This window comes from Sphaerodactylus townsendi, linkage group LG07 (genome assembly GCF_021028975.2).
Source record: "Sphaerodactylus townsendi isolate TG3544 linkage group LG07, MPM_Stown_v2.3, whole genome shotgun sequence".
NCBI lineage: Eukaryota > Metazoa > Chordata > Lepidosauria > Squamata > Sphaerodactylidae > Sphaerodactylus > Sphaerodactylus townsendi.
Genome location: NC_059431.1, coordinates 118080403 through 118107490, shown reverse-complemented (window position 1 = coordinate 118107490; position 27088 = coordinate 118080403). Strand labels below are relative to the sequence as shown.

The 27088-nt window shown below is 48.4% G+C and overlaps 1 protein-coding gene across 4 annotated transcripts in view; it reads right to left on the bottom strand.

Annotated features, from left to right (window-relative positions):
• USP54 (ubiquitin specific peptidase 54) overlaps positions 1-27088 on the bottom strand; it is a 138870-nt gene that overhangs the window by 5504 nt on the left and 106278 nt on the right. For 3 of the 4 annotated variants that reach the window (XM_048502622.1, XM_048502625.1, XM_048502623.1), the window contains 7 exons: positions 24629-24762; positions 21846-22019; positions 19928-20047; positions 18749-18935; positions 11534-12939; positions 7759-7877; positions 5391-5531 (listed from right to left, as the gene is read on the bottom strand). In XM_048502622.1, the coding sequence (XP_048358579.1) occupies positions 5391-5531; positions 7759-7877; positions 11534-12939; positions 18749-18935; positions 19928-20047; positions 21846-22019; positions 24629-24762 (2281 nt within the window). The remainder of the gene's footprint in view (positions 1-5390; positions 5532-7758; positions 7878-11533; positions 12940-18748; positions 18936-19927; positions 20048-21845; positions 22020-24628; positions 24763-27088) is intronic. The other variant, XM_048502626.1, reaches the window with a different exon arrangement.

Sequence of the window (27088 nt, the reverse complement as noted above, 5' to 3'; positions counted from 1 at the left end):
AACCAATAAGGTCACCAGAACAATGGCACTCCTCTCCCTAAGAAAGAGACATGTTGTACACGGGGCCATAACACTTTCCGGAAATTCTTTAAAAACCGAAGGCTTCCACGGCCAGATTCAACTGGTTGTTGTGGGTTTGCTGGGCTGCGTGGCCGTGGTCTGGTGGATCTTGTTCCTAACGTTTCGCCTGCATCTGTGTCTGGCATCTTCAGAGGTGTATCACAGAGAGAAGTCTGTTTCCTTCCCTTCTCACTGGACACAGTGTATAACATACTTCTCTCTGTGATACATCTCTGAAGATGCCAGACACAGATGCAGGCGAAACGTTAGGAACAAGATTTACCAGACCACGGCCACGCAGCCCGGAAAACCCACCACAACCAGTCTTTAAAAACCCGCTTGTTTATATATTTAAAAAATTTAAAACTGACATTTGCAAGATACAATGTAATATAAGTTATCGTTTTGACAAGGAGGGGATCGCAATAATTGGAACCAATTAAAAATTCCCGGTCTTCATCATTATAGATGAAAACACCCATTACAAACTCAGTTCGCAGTGTAACTAAGCAGGTCAGAGACTGAGAACAAAATACCCAGGAGAACTGAAATGAGCCTTAAAGCCCGTCAAGGAATGAACATCATGAGGCATTATTAAATGCGCAGCATTTTAGATTCTTCACGTCATAATGGTGTTCTATTACGACCTTTGGCAAACACAATGACAAGGAAATCATATTTAGCTCCACTTATATTTCCATGGTGTGTGATCTTTTCAGCAATGAGGATTTTTTTAAAAAGATGTATTTGTTAAGAGATTTAAAAAATTATTAAAGAAAAACACCTAATAAGGGCTCAATAATCATATTCTCTATAAGAGCAATTCCACAAGTTTGTACATATAAAATAACGTTTGATGCTTGCATACTCTGCATCAGCTAAACCAGAGGTCTGCAACCTGCAGCTCTCCAGATGTTCATGGACTACAAATCCCATCAGCCCCTGCCAATTGGCCATGCTGGCAGGGGCTGATGGGAATTGTAGTCCATGAACATCTGGAGAGCCGCAGGTTGCAGACCCCTGAGCTAAACAGTTCACAGAAGTTGTTGGAGCAGATCTGCCCCAGCCTTCTCCCTTCCCCTGGCAGCACTGCAGTTTCTGCTGAAAGTCATCAAGAGGGGAAGGCAGGGCCCACAAAAGCCCCCCCCCCCCCCGGTTCAAACCCCAGTGGTTTGCCATTGCTTGCCCAAGTCATCTACACTCGTTCCAGTGTGGGGAAGTGGTTAACAGAAGGTGCGCTCTAATCTGGGAAACTGGGTTTGATCCCCTGCTCTGCCACTTGAGCTGTGGAGGCTTATCTGAGGAACTAGATTAGCTTGTGCACTCCAACGTGTCAGCTGGGTGACCTCATAGTTCTTCTGAGCTCTGTCAGCCCCACCCACCTCACAGAGTGTTTGTTGTGGGAGGTGGGAAGGGAAAGGAGTTTGTAAGCCCCTTTGAGTCTCCTTACAGGAGAGAAAGCGGGGATATAAATCTAAACTCTTCTTCTTCTACATCAGGGGTCTGCAACCTGCGGCTCTCCAGATGTTCATGGATTACGATTCCCATCAGCCCCTGCCAGCATGGCCATCTGGAGAGCCGCAGATTGCAGACCCCTGTTCTATATGTTCACTTGGCTACCGGATGGAAAAAGGGAAGTGCGTATTAGGTAAGAGAGCTGAAAGGTTGAAAAGCTTCCATTGATCGTGGTTCCAGCTATTCGACTGACCTCAGAAGGCTGAGTCAAACTTGAGCCAGTATCTGAACCTGACTTCTGTCAGGACTGAACTCAAGTTGTGAGCAGAGTTTGGACTGCAGGACTGCAGCTTAGCCCTTGGTGCCCAGGGCTCCTGCGCTTTGAAGCAGCCGTGAAAAACTGTCCTTTCGATATTGCTAGAAAGTGTGCCTGCAATCAGAGCATGATGGTTCCAGCCATTTCCCACCAATCAGCTCAGCCAAGAGGACAAAGGCAAGTGATTCTGATGGTGAATTCCCTAAGCCACAGGTGTCAAACTCACGGCCCTCCAGATGTTATGGACTACAGTTCCCATCATCCCCTGCCAGCATCATGCTGGCAGGGGATGATGGGAACCGTAGTCCATAACATCTGGAGGGCCGCGAGTTTGACACCTGTGCCCTAAGCATACTATTGTGGAACACAAAGCCAGAAGTTTCACTTCCAAGCCCCCGCCCACTCCCCAGACCAGGCTGAGCTGTGGGGAGCCTGCCAATTGCCACAACATGCACACCCCCCCATGCGTGTTTCCAGGGACCACACAGCTTTTCAATACCCCCCCCCCCCCCGGTGATGAGTGGCTTGCAAGTGATGCTATAAAAACTGAATGGGAGTTGATGGCTAGGCTACTTTCTGATGAGGATAAGGACAACATATCTGTTACCTCACCTCCTTTTCCACATGATTAATTTATTGGGGTGTCTCAAAAGTGATCTTCCACTCCAAAGCTTGAAAGTACAACCTTCCTGTCGAGTAAGATCCTAAACTACCTTCACTGGGCCCCCTTCCTCAAGCAGCAGGGGAAAAAATCTGTGGAAAAGTGAAGCTGGATCTGGGTCCACTTTTCGAGGCTGGAAACTGTATTTTCAAAGAGCTGCTGACAACCTGAGCCACAAAGCTTGCACCAGGTTCTCTTCTACGATACTTTTACTAAACTTGGACAAAGAAGGACTCCCAGAAACGAGAAGACAAGGAATGTCCGTGGAGAGCAGAGGTGGGATCCAGCAGGTTCTCACCAGTTCCCGAGAGTGGGTTACTAATTATTTGTGTGTGCCGAGAGGGGGTTACTCATTGGGTCCGCTTTTCCGCCTCCACGCCCTCGCCTCCCCGAGAGGCACCCTGCCTTTGAACGTGAAGGTTCCATATAGCAATTGCGACAAATAATGTCACTCCCTGAACTGGCTTAATCCCTTTCAGGTACTGCAATTTCATGGATTCTCAGCCTTTCGTACCTTTTATCTCACCAGTCTCTATCAAAGAACCTGTGTGTTTCACCATTGCTGTGTTCAGATTTGTGAGTTGGGGGCATTTTCTATAATGTGATGATGATTTAGAAATGACCTGGTGCAAAAAAATTTTGGGGGGTCGTGGTGGGGTGGCTGCCCATTGGGGGGGGGCATCCAACTCAGGTTTTGCCCAGGGCTCAGGTTTGCCAAGGTACGCCTCTGACCCTTTGCTGAGGGGGGGCTGGCGAGGGAACCTGTTACTAAAATTTTTGGATCCCACCACTGGTGGAGAGTCATCATCAGGGAGGTCTGTATTTTCCGGGAAATCTTTGGAATTTTGACCAGCTCTCAAACTCCTATAGGAGCAGAGAAAGCCACAATATGAAATGGTGGATCTGTGAAGGAGATCTCTGTGTATAAGACAGTGAAGTGTTCAGGCAGAACGAAGACTGGCTCTCTTGATGGACAAGCATCTGCTCTCATGAGAAAGCTCCTCCCAAGGAAATATCTGTGATGATCCTCAGAAGGAAGATCCTCAGAAGGAAGCAGTCAAGAGCAGAATTCCCAAAGATCCTTTTCACCACCAGTTATTAACAGACTGGACGCAAAGGCCCTCAAGGACATCCCCGACAGGCCCGCCGTGTGAAGCCATAAAGTAAAGATCAAGGAAAGAATGCACAGATGGTAGTGGATACATATAGCAGCCTGCTTAAGATATCTCAATCACCTAGATAGCATCCCTCCTGACAGAAACCCTGCTTGAGGGGCACAAGGTTTTAACATTTTCCGCTCGTTGTGGAGATGGCAGGGGTTACACTAGTAGGGACTCTGAACCTCAAGGGAACTGAAGGATCAAATAACATGTCCCACCCTGGAGAATGATGCTTCCAGGCAGTTTCTTGTCCACGCTGGAAGAATTTCCTGCGGACATGACTGGCAGACTGCTGGGCCTCAAGAACGGTGAAATTCTTCTGAGCCACCTTGCTGGCATGAGTGAAGGAGACAGTAGATTCGCTCACTCAGAGAAAGGTCCCCAAAAGTGATGCCGGGAGTCAGCTATTCAAGCCCCCAGCCGCTGTACTTGACACATGTTCCACAAGGCAAACTGAACTGAAACCAAAAGACTGAGATGGGCAGCATCTGGGGTGAACCAGTATTCCTGGGTGAACCAGTCCAATGATGGTGGTAGATAGACTGAATCCCAAAGATACCAATCTCTTAAAAAACATGGTTTACAGTCTATAACAGGGGTCTGCAACCTGTGGCTCTCCAGATGTTCATGATCTACAATTCCCATCAGCCCCTGCCAGCATGGCCAATTGTCCACGCTGGAAGAATTTCCTGCTGACATGACTGGCAGACTGCTGGGCCTCAAGAACGGTGAAATTCTTCTGAGCCACCTCGCTGGCATGAGTGAAGGAGACAGCATATTATGGTAGATTCGCTCACTCAGAGAAAGGTCCCCAAAAGTGATGCCAGGAGTCAGCTATTCAAGCCTCCAGCCGCTGCACTTGACACATGTTCCACAAGGCAAACTGAACTGAAACCAAAAGACTGAGATGGGCAGCATCCGGGACCAGTATTCCTGGGTGAACCCGTCCAATGATGTGTCAGGGAATATAGTTAAATGGTATACATCTTGTGAGCAGACAGATCTAAATGATCTAAGTGACAGCTACTGTTTGAAGAAGCACCAGATGTAACTGTACAGAACAGGTTCAAACCAGATCACTGACCTTTACTGTGATAGGCTAACTGATGTATAAAAGTAGAGCCTGTACATGTATGCTGTGTCTAGGGACATTTGGAGTTGCTGCGGAGCATGCTGTTTGATTGTTTGCTGATTTGTGTCTACACTGTAAATATGTGCACCTAAGATAAAGTCTTCTTGGAAGTACATTCAGTTCATGGTGTGGTGTTTTCCTTTGCTGTGCCAATCCAGTTGCGGCTGCACTTAGCCTGCCTTGGTAATGCTACTTTCTGCTGGGAAAAGCCTGCTCTGTGTCATGATGGTGGTAAATAGACTGAATCCCAAAGATACCAATCCCTTAAACGGTCTATAACAGGGGTCTGCAACCTGTGGCTCTCCAGATGTTCATGATCTACAATTCCCATCAGCCCCTGACAGCATGGCCAATTGGCCAGCTTGGGGCGGGGAAGGAGGGGAAAGGCAAATCTGAGTAAAGATGGTAAAAAGCAGGTATTGGAGAATACTGTTGCCAGATAGGAAGACACCTTGCAAAAATACCTCGGTGAGAAGCAAAGCAGGGAGCACATGCTGGACAGCGCCTACCCATCCCAGGAAAGCATGGCCAATGGCTTATGCCAATGCTGAAGGGGAAAGGGGGGCAGAGGAGACACCCAATCACAGCCTGACCCCCCACACTTACAAAACTATGGGAAGAGGAAAGCATCTCTTCCTTGTTTGTGATGACTGTTCCACTGAGACTGCGGGCAATGCGACGGAAGTTCTCTGCACTGTACCCCTCCTCCTCCTCTGGCTCCTGGCCATGGTTGCTGGTGTACGGCACCTGCAGAGAGATCACCACATTCAGAAAGAAATCCACATGGAAAACAACTCTGGGCCAAAAAGTCCACAGCAATGCAACAGAAAGCACCGGCAAAAGCCCCTTAACTCTTGTTCAGCCTCACACTGTGGGTCTTGATGTAAACATCAAGTGCGGAAGGCCGGCTCTGCACACTGAAACATCTGCTAGACTTGCACATTTAGTGCTTTGGAGTACGTTGACTAGTTCTGACCCATGAAGCCTTTAAATCCTGTCTCTTCTAATCAGAGAAGACAAAGCAGAACGGGAGAGTTGTCCAGACAGAATCCAGACAGGCCCTTACATGTGATTCTTACTAAAGTTGTTCTTTCCAACCAGGCGCCAAAGTTTTTCCAATAACAGGGTCTGAAATCCGGTGAGCAGAAAATTGTGCCGTTGGGTGGATTTCTAATAATTTCTCAGTTCCTGATCCTAGTTTACTCGTTATATCAAATACAACAATATTTTTGATGAAGCACAGAGACATTTTTTGAAATGGACAATTATACAAATAATTAACGTTTCCAGTTCAGAACCAGTATACCATATGGCAGGAATCCCTGACTTTTTAAAAGTCTGAATGCTCCTAAGGTGGTAGACGCTGCCACAAAATGGCAGGCACAGAAGGCCAACCATAAAATGTCAGGGAGTGAAATTATGCATAACTCTAATAGTAACTCATCAATATTTTAGGCAGAAGCTCCGCTCATGCTTTTTAAAATAAAAAATATTATTTTAAAATATTCTTATTGCATTACCTTCAGGCCTGACTTAACTACCATTTGAATTGGTCATCTCAAAGATCTCGAGCCATTAACCCAGTCAAATGCTCAGTGTCAGCAATCTCCAATTTCTATTTCCATCAAGGAAATCAACTTCTTCCTGCTGCTACCATTATCTTTAATGCAAAAGTAATCCCATAATTGCTATATGGAATACCAGTGTGGCTACATGGATACAGCAGTGCAGCTGAATTTCCTCAAGCACACTTTCTCCGACAGATTACAGGAACGCCTAGATCAGTGGTGGCGAATCTTTGGCACTCCAGATGTTATGGACTACAATTCCCATCAGCCCCTGCCAGCATGGCCAATTGGCAGGGGCTGATGGGAATTGTAGTCCATAACATCTGGAGTGCCAAAGGTTCGCCACCACGGGCCTAGATGCAGAGGAATACCAGGGGAAAATGGCGCCTGGAGACATCCGTTCTCCGAGCACCATTTCCCACCTGGGGCAGGGCCCACCCCTGACCCCTCCTGGCTGCAAGCTCCGAGCTGGCAGCTGGCAGTCACTTCTGCCCTCCCCTCTGGGGAGGACAGAAGCAACTAGAAGGTTCCACGCTGGGGCCTTTGCTTTAATAAGCTTGGGGGCTGGGCCATTTCCTGCTGCCTTATCGTCTTCCTGGTCACGTGGGGGGGCGATTTTGTGCCCCCCATGTGACCAGATCAGTGGCGCCCGGGGACAGAGGGTACTGCCTAGATGTGTACTATACAATCTGAGTGTCAGGACCAAGCCTGTCAGTGCCCAGATATCTTGCCGTGTAAGAATTGCAAATGTTTTCCTGTAACTGCTTTTCTGTTTCCCTCTTCCCCTCCTGGCAACTCCCTGGCGCCAGCTCTCCTGCAAGAAGGTGTGAACGGTTCCCAGGTCAGTGTCTCTGCCCGTCAGAAGCCCTGTTGGGTAAAATCCTCACCTTGTCCCATTCACTTTTCTAAAAACATTTTTGCAGGTTCAAGAAAAGATGTCAGCAGATACCACACCAGGGTCCCCTGCCGTATGGTCCTTAAGGCAGAGGTGTTGTAAAAAGATAGTGTTTGCTTCCTTTTAATTTCAGAAAATTCTGAAAAATTATGCCGAAAGTGGGGCAACCTTCTTAAAAGGTAAAATCTCCTTTCTCGATCAGATAAACTTTTTGAGAAATTCGACTCGTTTTCTTTGTTTGCAATCTATGTGCCCAGATTACATTTTGCACCTACTCTGTCCATTTCACATGTGCCGATGAAATCCGATCTTGTATCCTACTGAAGAACAACAAAAAATGATCAGTCTTCCATAGCTATGGAGATGAAAAGTTTAGAGATGTGGTAAGTTTCCAGTTACTCTCACTTCAAACGCTGAATTGTAAACAACACTTGACCTAAAAGAAGTGTTTGTTAATGCTTTTTCATTTCCACTCATAACCCCTCCTCTTAAGGCATCCCAAGAATATTACCTTGGATACTGGAGATGAGGTAAATCTGTAGAGGTTGCGCTCAATCTCTGCTGTAGGGGTTTTTGAGAGACCCAGGCCAGCTGCACTCGGCAACTTCCTCGTAGTTAAATTTCCAGATGCTAAAGGGCGGGGTGGGGTTGGGGGGACGGAGGGAGAAGTGGAAATAAGCTGAGGTTCTAGCTTTACATTTATCGATCATTTTGGTTTTTCTGGCTGTCACTCATTTATCAGCATAGCAGCCAGACCCCTGTGAGGCACTACAACACAGGTGTCAAACTCGCGGCCCTCCAGATGTTCATGAACTACAATTCCCATCAGCCCTTGCCAGTATAGCCAATGCTCATGTTGGGAAGGACTAATGGGAATTGTAGTTCATGAACATCTGGAGGGCCGCAAGTTTGACACCCCTGCTCTAACTCATATGTGTCAAACTCAGGCCCTCCAGATGTTCATGGACTACAATTCCCAGCAGCCCCTGCAAGCACGGCCAATTGGCCCTGCTGACATGGGCTGATGGGAATTGTAGTCCTTGAACACCTGGAGGGCCTGAGTTTGACACCTATGTACTACAAGAAGAGTTGGACTTATATCCCCCCTTTCTCTCCTGTAAGACTCAAAGAGGCTTACAAACTCCTTGCCCTTCCCCCTTCACAATAGACACCCTGTGACGTAGGTGGGGCTGAGAGAGCTCCGAACAACTGTGACTAGCCCAAGGTCACCCAGCTGGCGTGTGTGGGAGTGCACAGGCTAACGTGAGTTGCCCAGATAAGCCTCCACAACTCAAGCGGCAGAGCAGGGAATTAAACTCGGTTCCCCCAGAGTACACCTGCTCTTAACCACTATGCCACTGCTGCTCTCCAAAGCCTCTATAACATAGGTGTCAAACTCACGGCCCTCCAGATGTTATACACTACAGTTCCCATCATGCTGGCAGGGGATGATGGGAACTGCAGTCCCTAACATCTGGAGGGCCGCGAGTTTGACACCTGTGCTCTATGACTAGGCTGAGGAATCGTCATTCTACTGCTTGTGTGTGTGTGTGTGTGTGTGTAAGTGCTGTTGAGTCCCAACTGACTTATGGTGACCCCAGCAAAGGGCTTTCAGGGCAAGAGATGGACAGAGGTGGTTTGCCACTGCCAGCCTCTGAACAGCCTTCCAAGTGCTGCCCCTGCTTAGATTGGACTCTACCAGGCTCACTGGATCCCACGCTTCAAAAGGCCAAGTGTGCTCAGGGGTCCCAACAGGTCCATGGTGATTCCATGAAGTTGCCACTCCTTGCCACTCCTGCTCCCCTCCTCCCCCACCGTCCTGGGTGGCGTCCCGAGGGCCAAAGCTGCTGAGCTCTGGAGCTCTGATGAGACGGGGCCAATCTGGGCTGCTGGGGCTGATGCATGCCGCCCTCAAGGCAAACAATGGCCCCTTCCGCACACGCAAAATAATGCATTTCCAAACCACTTTCACAACTGTTTGCAACTGGGTTTTGCCATTCCGCTCAGCTCCAAAGAGCACTGAAAGCAGTTTGAAAGTGCATTATTCTGCATGTGCGGAATGAGCCAATGATTTAGGAGCATATCATTCTTTCCCCTCCTATCTCAGCTGGATACTCTTCCCATTCTCAAAGCTGCTGGTTATGTGCCCTCCTATCAAGGCTCCACATCCCTCCCAAAAGCTTCCTTCCCCTGGCTGCTCCAAGGGCCATTCGCTGATGAGTAGTCAGATGCAAACCAGATGCAAAAGGGAGACGAGAGCGGGGGTTGCTTGATCAGCCCGTTCCGTTTTGCTCCCTGAGAGCCACCGTATTCACGCGCCTCACCTAGGCTGGCCAATCAAATAAATCCTACTTCGAGCTGACCTTTCTACCAAGTCTCCCTTTGAGCCAGCATCTACACCCAGGGATGCCTCCCAGAGCCGGAAAAAAGAAACAAAGATCAACCTCTCTGGGGCTAAAACTCTGAGCCCTTCAGCTGAGCAGTAGGGGGTAAAACCCTTCTCCCAAGTGCCCGACAGCAGAAGTCCACAGGGACATTCGGTAATTTAACTCCCTGAACTGAAATCCCTGCCTATGAAAGGCAGTTTTCCCCTTCGCTCTTTCAGCATGACAGAAAGGACAAAGCACGAGACACCTGCTCCGCCTTTCCCAGCCCTGCCCTGCCCCTGCTGGTAGAGCAGACGGCTCGCCTGCCTCTGGAAGGTCACTGAGGGTTACAGAGGAACAGACCAGGGCTGACCCAAGCGCCAGGCAATTGTCTGCGCAAGGACGGAAGTGCCCTGAACTCGCCAGCAGCAGAGGCCAACTTCAGAAGGGGGTTTCAAAGCATTCGAGAAGCAACGGTCTCCAGTTAGATTGTGAAGGGCACCCAAAAAGTGTGAGAAGCCTCACCTATTGGCTTGAAGATCTTGGCACACCCCTGATGGCTCCATACAGAGGAAGAGGCATATTGGGGTGGGGGGGGTGGGGGGGTCACAGCTGACTTATGGCAACCTCTGGTGGGGTTTTCAAGGCAAGAGACATTTGGAGGTGGTTTGCCATTGCCAGCCTCTGCCTCCCACCCCTGATATTCCTTGGAGCATTAAAGAGTCCAATTAGAAGAAGAAGAGTTGGATTTATATCCCCCTTTTCTCTCCTGTGAGGAGACTCAAAGGGGCTTACAAACTCCTTTCCCTTCCCCACTCACAACAAACACCCTGTGAGGTAGGTGGGGCTGAGAGAGCTCAGAAGAACTGCGACTAGCCCAAGGTCACCCAGCTGGCGTGTGTGGGAGTGCACAGGCTAACCTGAACTCCCCAGATAAGCCTCCATAGCTCAAGCGGCAGAGTGGGGAATCAAACCCGGTTCCTCCAGATTAGAGTACACCTGCTCTTAACCACTACGCCACTGCTGCTCCTTAGGGCCATGGAAACTTGGCCCAGTCACACACCCTCACCCTCGATCCTGGCAAGGGGCTGGCTACAGATACACACTAGCAGCCCCTGTCACTGCAGCTCTTCCTCTCCCGCTTACGGAGGGGGCAACCAGAGAACAGGGGCTTTCACGAGGGGCACCTGGCTTACCTTTCCCCTTGAGGCGCCTTGAGGAGCAGCAGTGGCGCAGGAGGTTAAGAGCTTGTGTATCTAATCTGGAGGAACCGGGTTTGATTCCCCGCTGTGCCGCCTGAGCTGTGGAGGCTTATCTGGGGAATTCAGATTAGCCTGTGCACTCCCACACACGCCAGCTGGGTGACCTTGGGCTAGTCACAGCTTCTCGGAGCTCTCTCAGCCCCACCCACCTCACAGGGTGTTTGTTGTGAGGGGGGAAGGGCAAGGAGATTGTAAGCCCCTTTGAGTCTCCTGCAGGAGAGAAAGGGGGGATATAAATCCAAAACTCTTCTTCTCTGGCCTCAACATTCTACTCTGACAGGGGCCATGCCAAAACATTTTGTTCAGCCAGGCTTTTAATTACAGGGTAGATCTTCTAGCTCTGTTTTAGCCTGGGAACAGTTATTTTAAACAGTCCAAAGTTTGGGCTGTGTTCTTAAGTGCTGGACTTTAATTAATATCTTTGACTGTTGTGTTTTTATTATTTTATTTTTTAAGCCACCTGGGGCAGATTGCTAGAGAGGCAGCATACACATTTCCCCAAATGTTTTTTTTTAATCCTCTATTGTTCAAAAGGCTCTCTGTAAACAAAGCCCCAGGAGCTCCCCAAAGCTGGGTAAAACACTGCCTTCAGAGCAGGCTCAACGGAGCGCAGCGGATTCACTCCAACGCCCCCGTTAAGGCTGACCGGGCGTCTTACCTGTCTTGCCCGATGGCTGCCAAGAAGTGTCCCGCCTTCCCAACACAGAACGGCTTGTCTGAGGTGCCTGCAAACTAGCCTGATACAGGGACTCCAGCTCGGAAATCTCCTGCTCTGTGTCTTGATTCCACTGTGGGTGCTTCAGCAGGGGCTCTTCCGCAAAGGCTCTGAGGCGGGGGGCAGGGAGCACCTGCCCGAGCGCCACCTGGCAATCCTGCTGAGAGCCGTAGTGCCTTTTGACATTGTCCACCCAACAGTCCACGGGCACAGGGGCAACCAACCCAGCAGGATTCCTCTCTTTCATCTGCCTGCCTTCTCCCTCGAGACTGAGCTTCCCTTGGCGAACATCGCGATCCACAGCACTTGGTTTCCCTCTGCTGCCCTGCTCTTCACTGTGCAAGCCACACTTCTTAGAAGTTAGACTGTGAACGCTAAAACAACCCTCAGAACTCGAGTGCCCCCTGGAATCCAGGCAGGCGACCAGGTTCTCAGTGGGCCGGATGCCATTCCCTCGGATTTCGGCGACCGGCTGCCTAGGTCCCACGGATGGAGGATTGCCGAAGGATTCCTGCAATAACTTAGGAGCCCTCTGATCGTGACAGAGAGCCGCCGTCCTTTCTCTCTCATGAGCACTTTCCCTCTCCTGCATGCGCTGAAACTGCTCTGCAAGGGAACGGACACGCCCCTTGGCGGGAATCATCTCAGAATCCCGACAATCCCCATTCGCTATTTCTTCCTGCGAGCGATGTAAGCTTCCGCGGCTTTTTGATTGGAGGTACCTACTTGCAGTCTGTAACGGCTCTGCCAGGCCGGGAGGCAAAGGAGTGACGGCAGGACAGGCCCCTTCTGGGACGGCGCTGGGCCACTCGGGGAAGCTCGACGGTCTGAAGCTCGACGGGCTGCGTTGCCCCTTCTGCTCAGGCGGCGCGTGCGCCGGATGCGGAGGAGGGAAGAGGACAGGCAGCGACCCAGAGTTTACCATGTGACGTTGCGTTTTGCAGCGAGGAGTGAGAGATGCGGCTGCGGCATCCTGGGCTTCTTCGAACTCGCCCGCGCCGCTGCGATCTTTGTTCCCTGCAAGGCTGTTGCCGGAGACTCTCTCCCGGGCCGCGTCACAGAGGGCTTCGTTCTCCCTTTGTCTGGGTCTGCCATTGGCCCCGTGTCTACAGGGGAAAGGGGCAACCCAGTCACCGAAGCCAGGAGCAGCCGCCTGACAATTCAGAGTCGCCTTGGGCGAGGGGCTCCTTTCAGGAGGGGGTGGGGGAAAAGGTTCTGGATAGGATGATTGCAATTCATGATGGGGAGCAGGTGGATGGAAGTAAGAACTGGACCCAGGTTCTGCCTCTCTGCTGGGCTCCAGTAGCATCTTCTGGCTCAGCAGTACTTGGAGCGGGCCAGCCTGTTCACTGAAACATACATAAAGTGATCGTCAGGTACCAGGCGATTGCCAAAGCAGAAGAAAAACAGACCTATCTGAAAACCGATCTGTTGCACCCACTCTATCCCTGGCTAGTTTCTCTTGTAAATGGTGGGGGGCAGGAAGGAAGAGGTCACCCATTTGGGCAGCGATCGCCCCTCTTTTAATCCTGGGCGTGAGGTCTGTCTGTCCAGGTGTGCTGTGAAACACTGAACGGCAGGCCGGAAGGTTTCTAAAAGAAGGACATTGGGGGCTTGCCAGAGAAGCTAAAGTGCTCAGAGTTTGAATTTTCAGTATTTTGGGGATAATGGCATTGCTGCCTGGCACCTTGTTTGACTTTAAGTTCTGTATCAATTTCGAATACCTTTAATGGCATATAAATAGTTTAAGATTAACTTAGCAAGATAATAACAGCCTTTACAACTTTACAACTTCTGACGAGTTAAAATAACACCATTTAAAAATGTAGCCACCGCTTCCAACAGTTGTGGCTGTTTAAAAGATATATAACCTTCTGTTTATCTGTAATGCCTTCACTTCCATGCAGGAAGGGGATTATGTGCTTCTTCCTACCTATCTCATAAAAAGGACAATTCAACAGCATATGAGATACTGTTTCCACAGAATCCATGCCACACGAACATTTCCTTTCTTTATGTGGGATTCCAAGGTGGCGTCCAAGGCTAAAGAAAGAAGGCAGGGAATTACACCTAGCTAAGGTGATTGCTCTACACCACCGGGCCTCAACCAGGAGATAAAGGTACTGGGCTACAATTAATCTATCCACAGGTATTCCCAGAGAGATCGGGGAACAGGTTTTATTAGCTTCCTCTAGCATCTGTTGAAACTCTCTGTCAAAAAGTCCCTTCTTGATAGCCCCATAGACCTCCTGCTCTGTTAGCATTAGCAGGTTAAGTTCTGTATCAAGGGGATGATCTCTTGACAATTTACCGGATCCCAGCTTGGACCCACTGGGATTTCGCTGTCGCCATTTGCTTGGATGGAGTTGGTTTCGGCAAACACTTTTGAGAAGGACTCACCCCATCTCTCTAAGGTGATATCTGCCCTAGGTGGTCCCTGGGGATAGTTTGTCCTGTTTATTATTGACCAGAATTTCTTTGTGTCGTTTGTTTGGGATGCCTTTAACAGCGATTCCCAATCAGCTACTATGCGGGCTTTGTGTTTTCGTCCCATGAGCAACTGGAGTTGTTGTTTAGTTTCTCCGATGAGTTTGAATTTTAAAGCAGCCCAGGATGGAGACGACCTCTTCATAGGCTGGAGTGAAAACTTCTACACTCCCTTTCTAGGTCTGATCCTGCCTCTTTATATTCCATGTGAACTCTTTATATTCTATATGCAAATCCAGGAGAAAACTCCACACTGTGATGGAGAAGGTTTGCTTAGAATAAAAACGGCACGAAGGGGACAGTCCTGACTCCTCGGCAACCATTACTATAGTAACGCTCCCTGGCTCGCTACTAATGCGTTGATCTAAAACAGTATTCTTAATTGAGCTGGACAATTTATTTCACAGAGATAATCTATGAAATATAATATGTCTAAATCTTGGTGAATTCCGCAGGGCTTGTAAAACGGTTTTGTTCCACCGGGCTTTTGGTGAGGCCGGCCGCGGATTCCCCCTCTGGGATCGCCCCTGAGTTGCGTGCCATTCCATCACCGGCACGCCCAATATAACATCTAATCTACACTGCTCCCCCGCCCGGCCTTGGGTTCGGGCGCTATATACTTCTGATGATCTTGCTGCTATTTTTTATGAATTTTTTGTAAATTGTTTTCAACCCGAGTTAATTTATTTTATTCTGTGTATTGTTGTTTTGGCCGATTGTCTGTAGTGCTGTTTCGGGCCTAGTGTACACTAGTGTAAAATGATGGGGTGCAGGGCGGGCCTATTTTTAAGCTGTGCCGCTTTCCGAATTATTAGTTTCACCTCGCAGCAGCAACTAAAGAGTGTTCAGGATGTCACGGCTTGGTTACAGGAAACAAAACCGCAGAACTCTGAACATCAGCCAAAGGAAACATATCTAAAAATATGAGATTCCACCTGATTAAAGAAGGGGGTCACAATTCCCATGGGGAAGCAACAGGAGAGAAGGAAGAGGGAGTATGTTGGGCTGATTTCAATTCAATGTAACCCATTTCCTTCACCGACAAGAACAGAAACAGAAAAAATGGAGTGTAACTTCCAGGGCATCTTTCACCCAAATTTCAAAAGGGAAACAAATAGGGTTGCTGACAATCTGGAGAATAAAACATCCAGCCTCCGATAGGACGTTATTGCCCAGGTAACGTGATTTACTTCCATGCCATGAAAAGCTTTTCCTGCCTGTTTTCATACATGAGGTCTCTATTGAAGGGGCATTCTTTTCTCCAGTTGGCTGGCAACCCTTCATAAAAGGGAGATGAAACAGGCACAGGAAGCTATTATATGAAGCTGAGGAAAGTCTGAGCTGGGTCCTCTTCTCAGGTTGCAGCCGGGGGAGGACTACAAATCACAATGTCTTCTACCACCACCATAACCACATAGTTTTTGTTGACTGTGGGGCATTTGTCTTCTCCAAGATACACCGGAATTAGGCCTGGAGTAGAAATATACTCTAGAACACAATTGAGAGGCGTCTTTTATCAGAGTGATGTTGAAATTAGATGCAGGTCATACAAACACATGCTCCTTCCAGGCTCAGAAACTGTAATTCAGAAGGTTGGCAGTTTGTTCGGCACTAAATGCTCATCTACCAACTAGAGTACTGGAAACTTACATTTTTTAAAAAAGATGGAAGATCAGGGCTCCCCCCCACCCCACCCTGGGGAAATTCTAATGAGAAAGGACAGGATGAGGGTTGCTAGGGGGTGGGGAAAGTTGTTGGGCCAGGGCACCCCAAGGGCCGCAACTAAGAAGAGAAGAGAAGAAGAGTTGGATTTATATCTCCCCTTTCTCTCCTGCAGGAGACTCAAAGGAGCTTACAATCTCCTTTCCCTTCCCCCCTCACAACAAACACCCTGTGAAGTGGGAAGGGTTGAGAGAGCTCCAAGAAGCTGTGACTAGCCCAAGGTCACCCAGCTGGCATGTGTGTTAGTGTACAGGCTAATCTGAATTCCCCAGATAAGCCTCCACAGCTCAGGCGGCACAGCGGGGAATCAAACCCGGTTCCTCCAGATTAGATACACGAGCTCTTAACCTCCTACACCACAGCATCACGGACAGCATCAAGATGGCTTCAGATTCTGCTTCCCAGTTTCCTCAACAGGAGGACTCCCTTCACTTTACATGGTGGATAGAATTTTGGGATCGTCTGGCCAATTCCCAATCCTACTTTCGTTGACTTTCTTCTCTTCATAAATTGTAGCATAGCCTGTTGTTTTCCCCTGGCAATAAAGAAAATCTGGCTGGGCCGACAAACCACAATTAATTTCAGCAACGGCCTTTTTGTTGCTACATAAACACACAGCCGTTGCTTCTCAAGTGGGTTGTGGTGGATCCACTTGCGGGTCTCCCAGCGAGTGGGTCAGCTGAGGGGAAACTGTTTTGCTCTAGAACTGAAACAGCCTTTTTGTTGATGGGAAAGTGCAACCCCCCCCCTTTCCAAGAAGACTAGATTTGCTATGTGGAGACAGGCAATGGCAAACCACCTCTGACCCTCTCTTGCCTTGGTCCTCCTCCTCCTCCTCTAATCAGTGCCTACAAACTCTCAGGGTGTTGGAGTGAGGGTTGCAAGGTCCAATGGCCACCACTGGAGGAAGGGGGGCGGGGGAAATCTTACCAGGCTTAAAAGGAGAACTAGGCCTCAATGATCCACGAATTAAGATGACACTTGCAAAAGTGACATCAACACATCGCTGGCAACAAGGGTGATGGGGTGCTGTGTGGTTTCCGGGCTGTATGGCCGTGTTCTAGCAGCATTCTCTCCTGACGTTTTGCCTGCATCTGTGGCTGGCATCTTCAGAGGATCTCCTAACAATTGGCGCCTAGCAATTGGCTTGACCTTGCTATCTCCATTGTTACTCACATGCTACACTTCATTGTTACTCACTTGCCAGGCCACTCCTATTCAGATGCCCTCACCTATTGACCTTTACTCACAGGTATATATACTCCCCTTGCTTTCCTCTCCTACTATCAGATCCTCTGAAGATGCCAGCCACAGATGCAGGCGAAACGTCAGGAGAGAATGCTGCTAGAACACGGCCATACAGCCAGGAAACCACACAGCACCCCAGTGATTCTGGCCGTGAAAGCCTTCGACAATACATAGAACAAGGGTGATGTTTTTGTAATCTGGACAAAAGCTGAGCAGTAGGAACTGTTCTCCACAGAGTTTTGTCCAAACACCAGAGTGTCTTGTCGTCATATTTGGCTTAACTTCTGGCCTAGGTCTCATTTTAAGCCTGCTTTCCAGCTAGATGGCGCCTGGGGCACGGGATCCAAAAGCAGGGGACATGCCAATGAGCGCACTCTATGCTCACACCCTTATGAGTCAAAGCAGAGCAAACAAAAGGCTTGCTTCCAACAGGGCCAACAAAGAAGGTGGCACTCATGAAGCCATGAAAAACTGGCACCAAAAACCTCTGGAAAACATCAGCAAGGCTCCGCCCTCTCTTGCAGAATTTTATGCTACTTGGGGGATTTACTGAAATCGTCCCCTCTAGCCCTTGAGCGTTTCCCTCCCCCCACCCCCACAGCCCTTTGGCGCTCAGGCCCACCCGTTCTACAGAGCCGTGATCTGTGCAGAGGAAAGAGCTGCTAGCACTGGATAGCAGCTTAGCACTATTTCACCTGGAGCGTACCCAATCAAACTTCCTATATAAGATATTTGGCACCCCACATCGTGTCCCTTATGGTGTGCTCTGTCTGGAATCAGGGCAACATTTATTAGAAACTAGGGCATGGGCTGTAACATTTAAGTTTGGGCTGTGTCTGTGCTTCTGCACAGATCCAAAAAGTTTATCTTTGCTAGAAATGAGGGAGCTTCAGCTTTCAAAGTGGTGGCTCCATATTGAAAAAAAAATCTTCTCCTTGGGTTTCTCATGGGAGTCTCTTCATATGCCATGGAAATTTACCATCATCTAAAGATCAGACTGTACGACCAGGAATACCTATCTCTCCTGAGTGCTGCACAAAGCTCCTGTTCCCCTCTATACTTTGGGATCACACCCCCAAAATCTAGCCCTGCTGTATATTTAGAACAGCTTGTTAATTATAAGTACAAATGGGTCATGACAAGAGCAAGGTGCAACTCATTCCCCTCTGTCTATCTTCAAGGTCGTTTCCTTAACATCCCACAAAGTGAGTGTTGCTGTCGGTACTGTCCCAACGCTGTGGACTCGATCCCTCATATCCTGCTTTACTGTTCGAGGCATAATGATATTAGAACCGATCTGGGAGCTTTACTACCTCTAGAATGTATGGTTCTCTCAGACAAACTAAAAATGTCTAAGCTATTGAACAGCCCTCATGTATAAATTTCTGAAGCAGTTGCAACATTTTTAATCCATGTTCTACATGATATGTAAACAATGATCCTGTTTTTGTATTTGGAATGTATGGTACTTCTGGTTTATGCCTAATAAAGGTTTTTGGATTGGATTGGATTGGACTATTTCACAGCAACGAACAGAATCAAATGGCTCCTATTCTTGGGCGAGGCCTACGACATCCTGCATTAAGAAAGCAATTACACAAATCACATCCAACAGACAAACAAACAAACAGGGGAACAGACTCCTGCTTTCCAGGTCCAGTCCAATTCAGATCCAGAGCATTGCAAATGTGCTTAGTCTACCTTGTAGATTGTGTCACGTGGCCCCCTTGCGGCAGGTGGCACGTGGGCGGCGGCTGTGCCGGCTGTGGATGCTGCATGCGATCCTGGAGGCTCCGGGCTTTTCGGATACAGATTTGCAGCTTCTTATCGACTAGGGCTCTGCTGTGAGCGCTAGAGCTGGCACCATGCATGGCAAGTCTTAGTTTAGCTAAAAAGCAAAAGAAAACATAGCAGAAACAAAAACAAAACAAAACTGGAGGGAGGGTGAGAGAAAAACGAAAAGATGCTGCGGGAACGTAACAGAAAAAATGGAACATGCAAATGCGGCCACAGAAGAGTTCACAAGGATGCATCTGTCCCCATTAATGCACATTCAGGTTAGCTCTGTGTCCAAACAGGTCGATCAGAACCGGAACAAAGTGAAGTTGAACACAAATTTGATTCTTTTGGTTTTGTTTTGTTAGCAACCCCCACCCCCCTTCGGTACATAGCCCAGGTTACCCTCCAGCCCTCGCCCAACTGGTCATTTCCCAGCAATCACCGTTATCCCCAAATCTCAGGACAGAAAGTCTACAGACACAGCCAGTTGGGACACCTGCTAGCAGAAGCCTTGATGAAGAAGTCTGTGCTTTGCTTTCAGGTTTGCTCGAACCCGGAAGCACCTCTCAAAAGCCACAAAGCTGTGATGCCATCAGCCCTACTGCTCTGCAACCTTGCTACCTCGCAAGAAGGGAATGGAGGGTGGAGGGAGGGAGGGAGCGGGAGCCAACCAATCAAAAAGGTACGTATCAAAAGAAAGAAACATAGCAGCAAGTATTCCCAAAATAAAGTCACAGCACACATTTTCAGCTTCTCAAAAGGCTGGGGGGTCTCCATTTCTTCTTCCCCTGAGACTTCAATGACTGTAGCAAACACCGTTTTTTGGGGGTAGGTCAGCTTCTCTTCCCCTTCCTACACGCCGAGCCCTTTAAATGGAGGAAAATACTTGCAGGGGGCTGGAAGGCAGGAGGAAGGAAAACTTACCCGGCAAAGAGCTGTCAAGAGGAGCCCCCAGAGGCCTTCATTGTTTGTGGTAGAGAGCTGGTTGACAGAGGGGCTCGCAAAGGAGATGCCTCCCCGGAGGTGAGTCCAGCGCTACAGCGGGGAACATTAGTCAATTGTCGGAAGCAGCAGAAGCAGAAGCGGTTAAGGGTTACTTACATATCACTTCGTTACAGAGAGCCAAAGCCGCAGCGCAGTCGCCCTTCTGCTCCTGGCGCAGGGACTCCTCCAAGACAGCGTCTGCCTCCTGCACACACAGCTCAAGGCCGCCGGTCCTCCCTGCAAGGGGGCAGCACTCTTCATTTCACTGGCACTCCCTTCGGGGTTCCTGCCCCTTTGGCCTTTAAAACGGCAGCCCCCACCTCCTGAGCCCTGCCGGGGACGCGAGGGGCCATCAAGTCACAGCCAACTTTCGGCAACCTCAAAAGCAGCCGATGAAGTATCAGATGAGGCTGAGAGCCAGAGATCCCACAGGTAGAGCTCTCTGCGCACAAGAGCTGGTGTCTTCTCACGTTCGCAGCAGCAGCAGCAAAGGATGGCATGACCACCGGTGTCTGACCAGTGATGTCACAAGAGTCAACAGGGAGTTGAGGGTAAATTAACAGTGAAGGATCATAAATTGGTGCTCACTGTGTTGCCAACTGAGCAGTTTTACCCCTTGCGTAAAGTTATTTCGTAGAGATCAAAACTATCAGAATAACTTCAGTGGAAGGCAAGGAAAGGTTTTGGAACACCCCCTCCCCCCCGAGATCACAAATTAGCAAAGCCAAAAAAGCATACGCTACAAACATCAACTCTGGAAGCATTTTCTTTTCTTCTCCCTCCCGCAGCAAAAACATAGAATCAAAGCGCTGGAAGGGCTCATGTGGGCCATCTAGTCCACCCTCCTGCTCAATGCAGGATTAGCCTAGAACAGTGATGGCGAACCTTTTTGAGACCGAGTGCCCAAATTGCAACCCCAAGCCCACTTATTTATCGCAAAGTGCCAACACGGCAATATAACCTGAATACTGAGGTTTTAGTTTAGAAAAAATGGTTGGCTCTGAGGTGTGCGCTACTCGGGAGTAAGCTTGGTGGTAGACAGTGGCTTTGCTTTGAAGCAACCATGCAATTCTTCCAATGGGTGAATCACGACCCTAGGAGGGTTTACTCAGAAGCAAGCCCCATTGCCAGCAACCAAGCTTACTCCCAAGTAAAGGATAGCGCTTTAGTTCTTCCCGTGAAAATCAGTGGGGTTTTCATAAGAACATATAGTAGGCTGTTAGGTGATCAAAATGAAGACTAAAATAAAATGTTTCCTAAACATGTGAATATATACCAAATGTTATATTCACAACATTTGGGTTACCTACACTGCTTCCCCAAAACTAGGTCTTAGGTTTAATGCTAATAATTGAGCCCAGCGGCCCAGGCCAGCCTAGATGTGGGGGCGGGGGGCATTCCCCCCACATGATGAACATGCGAGTGCCCACAGAGAGGGCTCTGAGTGCCACCTCCGGCACCCGTGCCATAGAAGAAGAAGAGTTTGGATTTATATCCCCCCTTTCTCTCCTGCAGGAGACTCAAAGGGGCTGACAAACTCCTCGCCCTTCCCCCCTCACAACAAACACCCTGTGAGGTGGGTGGGGCTGAGAGAGCTCCAAGAAGCTGTGACTAGCCCAAGGTCACCCAGCTGGCGTGTGTGGGAGTGTACAGGCTAATCTGAATTCCCCAGATAAGCCTCCACAGCTCAGGCGGCAAAGCTGGGAATCAAACCCGGTTCCTCCTGATTAGATACACAAGCTCTTAACCTCCCACGCCACTACTGCTCCTAGGTTCGCCACCACTGGCCTAGAATCCTGCTTGTTCTTTACAGCATTTAGATTCTGGAGAATTGCAAATTCAGGGGTTCTCTGTGGGGGGAAGAAGCTAAATAATGCGATCAGGAATAATGCGATCTGCCATGGAAAGTATTGGTTTTGCTGCAAAACCAAAAGGGAGTGAAGTGCTTCTGAAGACAGAGGTAGCCCATCGCAGGTGACCCCTGTCTTAGATCAGCCACCTCCCCCCAAAATGGCACCCTGCAGACACAAGTTACCCTGGCTCTGCAGCTCGTCCAGGTCCATGAACCGGCTGGGGAGGGGATTGAAGCCCATGGCAACCTCCATCTCCTTCTCCCGCTTCCGCCGGAGCTCCTGCTCCAGTGCCCTCCGAGACACTTCCTCTTGCAGTTCATCCAGCTCGCTCTTGGAAGAGACAAGCATGTCGCCTCCTTTGAAAAAACAACAAAAACAGCATTTCAAAACCAGCACACAGTTTTCAGCCGGAGCGATTTTTATTTCGAGGCACACCCCCTGTCAGATTAACTATCTGAGCAGGATGTTCAAGAACAGTGGTTCTCAACCCTCCTAATGCCGCGAAAAAATCCAAACTTCACATACACGCTACAGGGGTCAGTGCTATCAGTCACAGACCAGGAAAGGGATTTAGGCGTCTTAGTTGATAGTTCCATGGGAATGTCAACTCAATGCATGGCAGCTGTAAAAAAGGCAAACTCTATGCTGGGGATCATTAGAAAAGGAATTGATAATAAAACTGCAAAGATTGTCATGCCCTTATATAAAGCAGTGGTGCGACCGCACTTGGAGTACTGTGTCCAGTTCTGGTCACCGCATCTCAAAAAGGATATTGAGGAGATACAAAAAGAGATTGAGAAGAGCAACGAAAGGGATGATTGAAGGGACTGGAGCTGCTTCCCTATGAGGAGAGGCTGCAGCGTTTGGAGACTCTTTAGTTTGGAGAGGAGGAGAGGCTGAGGGGGGATATGATTGAAGTCTACCAAAGATGTACGCGCGGGGTAAGAAATGTTTGATGAGAGAGAAATTTTTCCTCTCTTTCTCCTAATACTAGAACCAGGGGGCATTCATTGAAAATGCTAGGGGGAAGAATTAGGACTAGACAAAAGGAAACGCTTCTTCCCGCAAAGTAGATTGGTGTTTGGAATATGCTGCTACAGAATTGGTGATATTTTAACCTGGATAGCTTTAAAAGGGGCTTGGACAGATTTATGGAGGAGAAGTCGATTTATGGCTACCAATCTTGATCCTCCTTGATCTGAGATTGCAAATGCCTTAACAGACCAGGTGATCGGGAGCAACAGCCACAGAAGGCCATTGCGTTCACATCCTACATGTGAGCTTCCAAAGGCACCTGGTGGGTCACTGCGAGTAGCAGAGAGCTGGACTAGATGGACTTTGGTCTGATCCAGCTGGCTTGTTCTTATGTTCTTATGTTCTTATGACCCTTTAAGACAGTTCCTCATGTTGTGGTGACCCCCAACCCTAACGTTTATCCATTTTACAGATGGAGAACACTGATGCAGAGAGTCTTAGGCGACCCCTGGGAAAGGGTCGTTTGACCCCCAAGGGGATCCCGACCCCGAGGTTGAGAACCGCTGTTCAAGAACATTACGAAGTAGAAATTTTTGACATAATGTCAAGCAACCAAATGTGGCAAGAAAAACAAAAAGACATGAAGTGGATCTGGACGGAATTCAAAGACTGGCTACATGAAATTGGAATTACAGAAGAAAACTGGATAAGAAGATTAAAAAGAATGGACCTGCTGCTGCACATCTAAAGAAGAAAAGAAGAGTGGGGTGGGGGAAAAGGGGGTAAAAGGATATGGAGGATGAAATATAAGATGTACAATGTAAATCTGTAACAATCCAAAATATCAATAAAAATTATATTAAAAAAAAAGAACATTATGAAGGAGCGAAAGACTCTTCATCCCCTTCGTTCTCCAGGCTCTTTCAAACTAGGGACGTCGGTGATGGGCAAAAAGTAAGTACACAAATGCATAAATAAGAAAATAAAATAAACCAATAATCACAGTCATAAAAGCTGGAAACTTGCTCTTAAGAAAAGCCAACAGGCACGGACGCACACGTCCTTCCCGTCACCCCACCCCTCCAGGAGTCTTATGAAATGAAGACATTAGGACTAAGAACATTTTATTTCAGCATAAGCCCTCCAGGACTAGAGCCAACTTCTTCAGATGGGACTCCTGGAACCAAACTGTGTGGTCACGACCAAGTGCTGCATTTCAGTTACACAACCTGAAGCCACCTTAGAGGCCTTTGTGATGGGTGCATAAAGAGCTGTCAGCCAAACTGTGGTAACCCTGTAGCATTTTCAAGGCATGGGATGAACAGAGGTGGTTTGCCATTTCCTGCCTCTGTGTGTGTGCGTGTGCATGCATGTGTGTGCAAACTGCTGTTGAGTCACTGAGGTGCTGTGTAGTTTCCGGGCTGTATGGCCGTGTTCTAGCAGCATACTCTCCTGACATTTCGCCTGCATCTGTGGCTGGCATCTTCAGAGGATCTGATAGTATCCTCTTGTCAGAAACCTTCAGGAGTTGCTGCGAATCCTGTTTGTTTTCTGGAGCTTTTGATGGGCTGTGAGGAGCAGGCATCTCAGGGGGAGGTGTTATTCTCTCCTGACGTTTCGCCTGCATCTGTGGCTGGCATCTTCAGAAGATCTGATACTGTTCCTTCCTTCCTTCCTTCCTTCCTTCCTTCCTTCCTTCCTTCCTTCCTTCCTTCCTTCCTTCCTTCCTTCCTTCCTTCCTTCCTTCCTTCCTTCCTTCCTTCCTTCCTTCCTTCCTTCCTTCCTTCCTTCCTTCCTTCCTTCCTTCCTTCCTTCCTTCCAACCCAACCCACCCCCCAATCAATCAATCGGAGGAATACCCTCTGCTCTGAGCCAATTACAGAAAGAGCCACTGTCTTTCCTGCTTCTATGGCAATGGAATAGCCAGACGACAGAGGAGGTCACACAAACAATGTATGGTCCAGGACTGAGGTAGAAAGGACCTCCTTACCATTGGAGTGCTTGCTCTTTGCCCAGCCACCAGGAGATGAAGCCAACTCTACTTCCAAGATGCTGCTGCTGTGGGATTTGGGGATATTTCGCCACGCAGGAACAAAAGCCCCAGGTCGCTTCATATACGAATCCCTTTTAAAGGAAGAAAAATTCACAAATGAAGCACACTTGACCACCCCTTTGAGTCTGAAGAAGAGGTAGAAGGAAGGTGACTGTAGTTTTTCTAGGACAGTGGTTCTCAACCTCACTAATGCCGCGACCCTTTAATACAGTTCTTCATGTTGTGGTGACCCCCAACCCTAACATTTATCCATTTTACAGATGGAGAACACCGATGCAGAGAGTCTTAGGCGACCCCTAGGAAAGGGTCGTTCGACCCCCAAAGGGGTCCCGAGTCTCAGGTTGAGAACCACTGTTCTAGGGCTTGCTGACGCTTATGTAGGATACACACATATGCAACTGCTGTGTGTCTTATACTCTTCTCTATCCTTATTTACAGAATTGGCATGCAAGATAGTGTACTCGCTCACACATGGCCTGCACTCGGTCCTTCATACCAGCGTGGTGTGATGGTTAAGAGCGGTAGACTCTAATCTGGAGAACTGGGTTTGATTTCCTCTCCTCCTCAGGAATGGAGCCCAACTAACCAAAGGAAGCAGACATTGCCCTTTTGGACACGACGACACTGGCTGCTGGCCCGTACTGAAAGGTCTGCTTTAGACCTTTCACACCTGTTTCTCCCCATATGTTCTCATGCACCAACTATGGTCTTCAAGCGACCACCTCTTGGCTGCCTGGCATTGACCAAAGCCCCAGGCTTTTCCCACTGTAGAAGTTGAGGAGGTCCTCTTGTTTGTTTTCCGGAGCTTTTGATGGGCTGTGAGTAGCAGGCATTTCAGGGGGAGGTGTTATTTTATTTTGGTTTAAGACAGGGGTCTGCAAACAGTGGCTCTCCAGATGTACAATTCCCATCAGCCCATACAATTCCCAAGTGGCCATGCTGGCAGGAGTGGATGGGAATTGTAGTCCATGAACATCTGGAGAGCCACAGTTTGCAGACCCCTGGTTCAAGCTAATAGTGTTTGCGTTTCTTTCCTTAATCATTACCGTGAGCCACCTTGACCCAAAAGGAGAGGCAACATTAAAATATCCCAATAAATAAATGCAACAGCAAACTAAAAATTGCTGGGCCAATTTGTGTCTCCAACACAGATGGGCCCAAAGCATCACAAGCGGCTGCCTCAGCCTGAAGTCTGAGAACCAGGACTTGTGATGCAAGAGTTAAATCAGTTTGTTCTGCAGGTCACACCCATTTGCCAGGCAGGCAGGCAGGCATGAAGAACTAGTACATGAGCCAAAAAATCAGGATGACTAAAATCTTCATCAAATTCACTTTGGTATCAGCCTTAGCTATGAGTTAGAAAATTGTAAGTCTTTCAGCTGCGGTTCTTTTATAGCTCATTGCCGTGGATTTAAAAATTTGTACAGAATGATTAGAACTTCATCTTTCAAAGGCTACATTGCCTTTGACACCATGGATCTGAACTGATACCAGCATTCCATATACAAGGAGAAGAGTTCTCTCCTGTAAGGAGTCTCAAAGTGGCTTACAAACTCCTTGCCTTCCTCTCCCCACAATAGGCATCTTATGAGGTAGGTGGGGCTGAGAGAGTCCAGACAGAACCGTGACCAGCCCCAGCAGGCTTCATGTGGAGGAGCAGGGAAACAAAGCTACCTGTTTCCCCGAATATAAGACATCCCCTGAAAATAAGACGTAGTAGAGGTTTTGCTGAAGTGCGAAATATAAGGCATCCCCCGAAAGTGAGACGTAGCAAAGTTTTTGTTTGGAAGCATGCCCGATGAACAGAACACAGAAAAATAAGACATCCCCTGAAAATAAGACATAGCGCATCTTTGGGAACAAAAATTAATATAAGACACTGTCTTATTTTCGGGGAAACACGGTAGTTCACCAGATTAGAGCCAACCGCTCATGTAGAGGAGTGGGGATTCAAACCAGGTTCTCCAGATTAGAATCCACTGCTGAGGAGAATCCAAATATTCACTCCCATTAGAACACTGTACCGTGAGGAACTGGAGCAGCAAACTTTGAGGGTTGGTTCTTAATACACAGGACTGAATTTCTGTTTCATCTGCAGTACTGAGGTTTCTATACGCAATTCAGACATTGGCTTCTTAAGAGCTGCACCCATACAGAAGCCTGAGGGTCACACTGGGCAAAATGGGGCAGCTGCCTGTCGTGACTGACGGCTGTTTCGCATGGTAACTACTGCAGTCGCTAAGAGGCTTCTGCCCATTGTTCAGTGATCATGTGCTGCCTCTTAACATAAGCTGTTAAAGAAGTTAACCATTAAATCATGAACTGCTCCGTCAAGAGGACAACACATGAACTCAGATTCAAATCACCTTTTTTTGGCATACCAAAAACTAACAAATA